Source organism: Fukomys damarensis, unplaced genomic scaffold (genome assembly GCF_012274545.1).
Source record: "Fukomys damarensis isolate Sample0158 unplaced genomic scaffold, DMR_v1.0_HiC HiC_scaffold_9, whole genome shotgun sequence".
In the NCBI taxonomy this organism is placed as follows: Eukaryota; Metazoa; Chordata; class Mammalia; order Rodentia; family Bathyergidae; genus Fukomys; species Fukomys damarensis.
The window spans coordinates 2,950,055-2,957,535 of record NW_022900921.1 but is presented as its reverse complement, the minus strand read 5'-3'; the positions used below and the strand labels follow the sequence as shown (position 1 = coordinate 2,957,535).

Genomic DNA, 7,481 nt, shown 5'->3' with positions numbered 1-7,481 from the left:
TTTTTTGGTAATTTTGAGACAGGGTCTCGCGAAATTACCTATGCAGGGGGCTGAGGATTTAGCTCAGTGGTTCCGCTGTCTGTCTTGCAAGTGCAAGGTCCTGAGTTGGATCGTGGGTACAAAAAACAAAACAAAAACAAAAACAAAAACAAAAACAAAACAAATTGCCTAGGAGGGACTTTAACTTGAGATTCTCTTGCTCCAACCTTCCAAAATGCTAGGATTACAGACGCACACCACTGTGCCCAGCTTTTCTCTGCTCTTTAATAGTAACATTGCATTTTATATTGCAATTACAACCCTCTTACACGGAAAAGGATTAAATTAATAAGCTTGTAATTTTTTCTTTCTATCTTTTTGTACTGGGAATTGAACTTTTGTTTGGTAAAGGGGATCGAACTTGTACTTGTGAGGCAGGTGGCAGCACCACTGAGCTACATCCCTGGTCCTAGGCTTGTACATTTCTAAGGTCAGCGAGACTATCCTTTGTCCAGGCTCCTAGAGATGACCTCAGAGCTCATGGAATAATACTGTGATTGATCATTGTGTCTGTATGCCTGAGGTCTTATCTAGGCTAGGTAGTTTATATTAACAAAGTGATTTATGGCAGATAACTTGTTTTTGATGTGTGAGGTTAGTTATCCTCTATCATTTTGATCTGGGGAGACTGAGGTCTGAGCAGGTGAAGTAGCCAGATGCCACCTATATTCCGGTGACTGATCCCAAGCAGAAACCCTGACCTCAAAGCTTACCATCTGTCAGGTGTGGTGGCACATGCCTGTAATACACTTGTAAGACCGAGCATAGAGAATTGCTGTGAGTTCAAGACCAGCCTGAACTATATAGTAAAACCCTTTCTCTCAAACAAAGCAAAACAAAAACAAAGCTTCCTAGCTGCCTTGGTTTGCAACACTTTACACATGGGAGAATCACATACTGCCCATGTAACTCCGATAGGTGAGATCAACTGGAGGTTTTTCTTCAAGATTTATCACTATATGCCTTTTTTTCTTTGCTGATTTTAATCTGTATTCTTTTGTTGTAATAAACTTAAAGTATAACAGCTTTTCTGAGTCATGTGAATCCTGGAAAATCATTGAGCCTGAGGGTACTTGGTGATAGATGCAGCATGTTTTTTTCTTTCTGGCTTTTTTAAAGGTCTTCTTATTTGGGGTATGCTTTAATTTCACTGAAATGTATACATAAATTCTTATTTTTTGCTTGCTCTCTTTTTTTTTTTTTTGGTACTGGGGATTGAACTCAGGTCCTTACACTTGCAAAGCAGGTGGCAGAACCACTGAGCTAAATCCCTGACTCTGCTTGTTCTTCATTTTAGTTCTAAAAATTTTTCTTGGGTTATTAAGCTTTCTGAATCTGTGGATTTATGTGTTTTATAAGTTTGGAAAATTTCCTCGCTATTATTTGTTTTATTCTCTCTGGAATGTTAACTGGCACATATTACACTTCATTTAATCTTCTGTATCCTTTGAATTTCTTCAGTATTTTTTATTTTCATATTCTAGATAATCTTTCAATAGTTTCTTCTTTATCTGTATCTATTATGCTGTTAAACCTTCCATTGAATTTTGTATTTCAACTTTTATTTTTCAAGAATTTCTGATTTCTTCCTCAAATTTGCTTTAATTCCTGATAGTCTCTTGTTAATTTAGTCATTTCCTGCCTTGTTATTCTATTCCACTCTGACAGCTCCAATAACTGATGTTTTATGGATTAAAATCCGTTGTTTGATGTGGTCTAATACAGAGTAGCTCAGTTTCTGTGAGCTTATTACATCCTTTGTTGTCAAAATGAAATTTTAGGAAGAGGTAAAACATATTTCAGCCTGCATTTCTTTCTGGAACTAGTCTAAGCTAAATATGAAGAACAAATCTGACACTGAACCTGATGCCATACATGATCATTTGTATACTCGACCTTACTTTTACTACAGTAGGTATTTCTAGGGCTGGATTCTTTCATAGTGGCAACATTTCAGGTTCAGAATCCCTTTCTTCCCACTGGCCCACTTAACGTGCTTTTGAGGATAACACTGTGAAGCTTGTTAAGTATGTTGGTTGGCTAGGCTGAGTCTTGTGGCCACTGTGGAGTGCAGCAGTCTTATCCGTCTTACCTAATCTGTAAGAATGAAGTGGAGTAGAAGTGAAAGTGGGTCGATTCTCCCAAGTACCAGGAGAATGGAAAATGAACCAGAAAATAACAGGTATTTACCACAAAGGATAATAGCAATTAAAATGGGAGAAACCTTTGATAAATGTGTATCTCTACTAACAAGAAGCATTACTTATGAAAATGCGGTGTTTCTTTATTCTAGAGACTGTGTGCTTGACAGAAAATCATCAAAATTACCTGCGTAGAGAAATCAAGGAATTTAGGATTGATTTAATTTTATTTAGAATTAATTTAGAATTGTGCTCACTTTGGCAGCACATATTCTAGAATTAATTTAGAATTAAATTTAAACTTGTGTTTTAACTCAATGAATCATGCAAACTTTCTCTTCTACTTTGGAATGCTTGACTTTCAAGCCTGCCACGACTTGCTCTTTAGCCTTAGTAAGTTGTCCAGTCTCTCTGAACTGAGTTTCTTCATTTGTGAAATAAAGGTGATCTGCTTTGCATGGCTCTTGTGAATATTAACTGACCAAATGGTTTGAAACCATTAGGGTCTGGAGTAGAGTAAGCATTTAATATATGCTTGTGATTATTAATAATATCTATAAAACAGATATTGAGGCTATTTGCCTTTGAAATAAAGCAACATAAAAATGTAGTAGCTGGGAGAGTTATACAGTGACTGCTTTTTTTCTTTTTAGTTTCCTTCAAATAGACCAGAAATCTGTTGTATTATTAAGGCATCTCCAGGAGCTAGACAGATGAAAAGTAAAGGAGTTATTGTAAAGAAGAAGAGATATTCTCCTCCTAGAGATATTCCTCAAGGTACCCAACTATGAATGCTGAGCATAATTTTTATATTATATAAACATATTTCCTTACAAATTCCTATGTAATAGGAAATTTAATTATAAATTGTGTTCTAAGAATTTTTGCACAAAATAGACATGGCAAAACTATAAGTCTTGTCAGGTTTTAAAATGTGAGTAAAATTGGGGCAGGTGATTTAGCTCAGTGGCACCACACCTACCTTGCAAGTGCAAGGTCCTAAGTTCAATCCCCAGTACAAAAGAATAGAAAAGAAATGAAATGAATAAAATAATATTTTAAAGTCAAATACTGTATTTCATGTGTTGAAGAATTAGTTTATAACATTGACTTAAAATGTATTTATCTAGAAATTTTATGTTGTTTGGGTTTCATTTTTCATACTATTGTTTTATTTGGTTTGGTTTGGTTTGGTTTTTTGAGATAGGGTCTCACTATGTAGTTGAGACTGACCTGGAACTCATATGTAGCCCAGGCTGGTCTTGAACTCACAGTGATCCTCCTGCCTCAGCTTCCCGAGTGCTGGGATTACAGGTGTGCACCACCACACCCGGCTCATACTATTGTTTTTATTATTATTTTATTTTGTTTTGTTTTGGTATGGGGTATTGAACTGGGGAGCTTGTACTTGTGAGGCAGGCAGCGGCACCACTGAGCTAAATTACCCTGGCCCAGTAGTATTCTTTTTAAAGATAAGGAGATGGCTTTGTATTCACCTACTGTTTCTTGAGCACTTCCTTTGTGAAACATCCTGTACAACAACGGGTTCAGAAACAAAATGTGTCTGGGAGATTCACTTCAGGGCTTAGACTGAAGTTTTTATTTTAATTAACAGAAATCCCCTGACAAATGTTGAACTAATGCTGCCACCTGTTGGATTTTTCCTAAGCTCCCACTGTAACAGCAGCCTGATCGCCAAAGTAGTTCTCTTTCAACCTGTGGCCATTTGTCTCAGCTTTTCCTTTAGTAAAAATAGCAAAGCCCCAAGCTAACTTGTGATCCTGTTATTTTAAATATGCAACACCCTATTTTTAGGCCTGGCATTTAAAGTTTTAGCTAGTTTGGCAGTAATCTAATCAGCACTACAGGGTGAAGCTGACTTTTGATGGTCTAGGACCCTGTTCAGAAAGCTGCTTCTTCATTAAGAACTGGCACTGTGCTGATTTAAGCAAAAAATTGGTAGTAGTAAACGAAAAAAGATGTGATAGAGGAGGTGGTATGGTAAGTAGGGATTTGAAAATGGTGACTTCTAGATAGAAGAGACTGTAGGAAACATCTAGGTCAACATTATGTGGGAAGCTACAGTCTCTAAACATAAGGCACAAGAATCTAAAATACTGTCTGTTGAACTCTCAAAGTGATTTTAATAGCTACTAAAATTTGAGAATCATATATCTAGTCTATTTTACTCATTCTGCAGGTAAGAAACTGACCTTCCCAGGTTGATAAGTGATTTGGCCAATCACTATTCTACAGCTACTTTCTAACAGAATCAGACCTAGAACCAGGCATATCAAAAGCCAGGAGAGGATACTTTAGCTTTCAACTAGATGCGTATGTATCATTAGTGAGAAATTTGAGTTTTTAGGTAACATTAGGCAGAAATATCATACATATATATGACAAATTGAATTGAAACCATTCTAAGCAAGTATCTGAGACATGGTAATAGAAATCACTTAGTAATAGGATATCCTAAATTCAAAACCTAACCCTTTCACTTCAATAAATTCCTTAAACTATACAAATTTTAGCCCAATGTTTGTAAAATTGCTAAGTTTTTGCCTCAAAGAATTGTTGTGAGGTTTAGAGATAATCTTGTAAAGTAGTGTACAAAAATTAAAAGATTATACTTTTTGAGAACTGTGTCTTCAGTAGTAAGTGAGGAGCAGATGGTAGAAAACCTCATAATGCAGTTTATATTGAGTGGTTATTATATTTGATGGTAAATTTGGCTATGCCATCTCATGTAAAGAGTACATCAGATAAGTGTGTATAATCTCTGACACAGATAAGTAGATCAAATACAGTGATGAAATATGCCAATTAGTTCCTTGGGGAAAAAGAATTCAAACAAATTTATATCATAGAAGCCTTTTAAGCCTGTTGTTTTGTTTTGTATAGCTACCAAATGAAAAGATAAAGCTTTATAGCTGGCTCATTCATTTATTTAGCAAATATTAAGTCTGGATGTTATATGCTAGACACAACTGTTTGCTGATGATATTGAGATAATGACGTAGTTGTTCGCTTCAGAAAGTCTATAATCTCATGTGGGGAGCAAGGTAGGTGGAGTCCAGTGGAGGTATATGTACTTTAGTAGAAGTATATGTAATATTCAGTTGGGGTGCACAGGGCAGGTAGAGAATCTACTGGAGGATGTCCTGAAGCCCACAGGGACATCCCGAGCATGTAGTCCTTCCAAGAGGAATGGCCAGTTTAAGTAAAGGCACAGTGGCTTAAACACACTGAGGTAAGGATTGAAATTAGTCATGTTTGGCTTGAATGGAGGTTAGGCTTTTTGAGAACTTAGTCTTGGGTAGTAATTGGGGAGCAGATGGTGGAAAAGCTCATATTTCATGCGACTTTTGATTTTATTCTGATCCAGTTTGCTTTTGCTTGATAATTCTGTCAAGAAGTGTGAAGGTGGTTTGTAAAGAATCGAGATGGGTGTAGAAACTCCAGGTGGAAGTTCTGCAAAAATTCTCCTGAACAGCCAAATGTGGCAGCACACACCTGTCATCCCAGCACTCAGAAGGCTGAGTCAGGAGGATTGCTGAGAGAGTTCAAGGCCATTCTGGGTTACATACTGAGACTCGTAAAAAACAAAACAAAAACAACAACAATAAAAAAAATACCTGAGCTAGTGTATCTTAAAGTATTCCTCAAACTGAGGAATTCTGGAGTTTGAAAAATGGTCTAAACTGAAATATTGACAGGGTTTAGTGACGAACTCAGTACTGACACAGTGTAGAGAGAAAGAAGAGTGATTAGAAGATAATTTCAAAGTCTCTAGGATTGTAAAGTTTTAGAAGTAGTGTATTCTATGTTATGTTGGGGACAGTAAAGGTCATGGCCCTGGGCGTATGTGTAAGTGTTACTAAGGTGAAGAGTAGTTGGATGGGCTTCTTACCGAAGCTGGAATGGACAGGATGACTGTGAACAAAGTCTTTTGTAAGCCATCAGTGTATGAGGTTAGCACGGACAGTGAGGGGGAGTGAAGGGTAGTAGAGACAAGGCTTCCCCAACATTAACCAACTGTGAACCGCTTGAAAATCTTGTTAAAATGGAAATTTTGATAAAACAGATCTAGATGGAGACCCAAGACTCTACCTGTACTAGGTAATAATGCTAATGTTACTGATCCCTGGACTCAACTTTTAGTAGCAAAGATAGCTCTCTGGTCCCCAAACTAAGCTATTTTCATGTTTGTGTTGTTTGGATTCTTCACATATTCTGATCTAGTTGCTATGGGGCACAGCCTGGATATTTTAATAGATAATTCCAAGGTATAACACAATTTTAGAACTATTGATATAGGCTGATTATGCCATGAGGGATAGATATATCATAATATAAAAGTGACAATAGGAAATAGATAACGCTGGCTCCATTCTAGTTCCCCTGGTGTAAGGTGAGAAGGCAAAGGACCCAGAATTCTGTACATGGGAAGAAATTGGATTTAACTACAATAAAGAGAGGGGGATTGGGTGGGAGAATGTAAGGGGCTTCTGCCTGGATGGTGGCTGTGGAGGACAAAGATGAGAAGCACAGCTAGATTGCTTCCACTAGATTGTAAGGCTGAGGTTAAGAAGCCCTGCAGTGGTCACTGACAGCCGTTTTTGTTGCTTTTTCTTCTAGAATGTTTTCAAGCAGGTCTCTGTGTTTCCAGAGAACTGCTCCCAATATATCCAGGAAGGTTGAGCTAGCTATTTCTTTTTTTAAAATGTTTTTCTGAGCTTTTTTCCTAAGGCTTGATGGGGTAGAACTGGTGTGACCTAGGGAACAAGAGCTCTTACCCTTAGGGATTGGTTATTAGTAACTGTTAGACGCTTGCTTCCATATGAAGTAATCTATTATTGTATTTTTTCCTCCAGATATTATAATAAAAGCAAATGGCAGAATGTAGCAGCTATGGATGAAATTTTACTACTTTGAAGATATGAATGTGACTTCAAAGACCTTAAAAGCATGTCTATATAAAATTATATGAAATGTCTAACTGAAATAATACGAAATTAAAAATTCAGAATTCTCAAATTTTTGTTTTATTTCTCTGTGTAGAAATTCTGTTGACATTTTTGTAATTTACTTTTACTCACTGAAGAAAATTCTCCCATTGGCTTGTAATATACATGTATTTGTGTTATGGGCCGGGGATTTAGCTCAGTGGTTCTGGCGCCTGCCTCACAAACACAAGGACCCAAGTTTGATCCCCAGTACCAAAAAAAAAAAAAAAAAAAGAGAGAGAAACATGTATTTGTGTTATAAAAGCAGAACCAAACATATTAGAAGATTATG

At 36.8% G+C, this 7,481-nt stretch overlaps 1 protein-coding gene across 1 annotated transcript in view; it reads left to right on the top strand.

Moving 5' to 3' along the window:
- The window catches only part of Meikin (meiotic kinetochore factor), a 58,890-nt gene extending 51,793 nt beyond the window's left edge, over positions 1-7,097 (top strand). The window contains exons 11-12 of the mRNA XM_019209853.1: positions 2,834-2,957; positions 7,058-7,097. Coding sequence (XP_019065398.1) covers positions 2,834-2,957; positions 7,058-7,089 — 156 coding nt within the window. The 3' untranslated portion in view covers positions 7,090-7,097. The remainder of the gene's footprint in view (positions 1-2,833; positions 2,958-7,057) is intronic.
- The last annotated feature ends 384 nt before the right edge of the window (positions 7,098-7,481 follow it).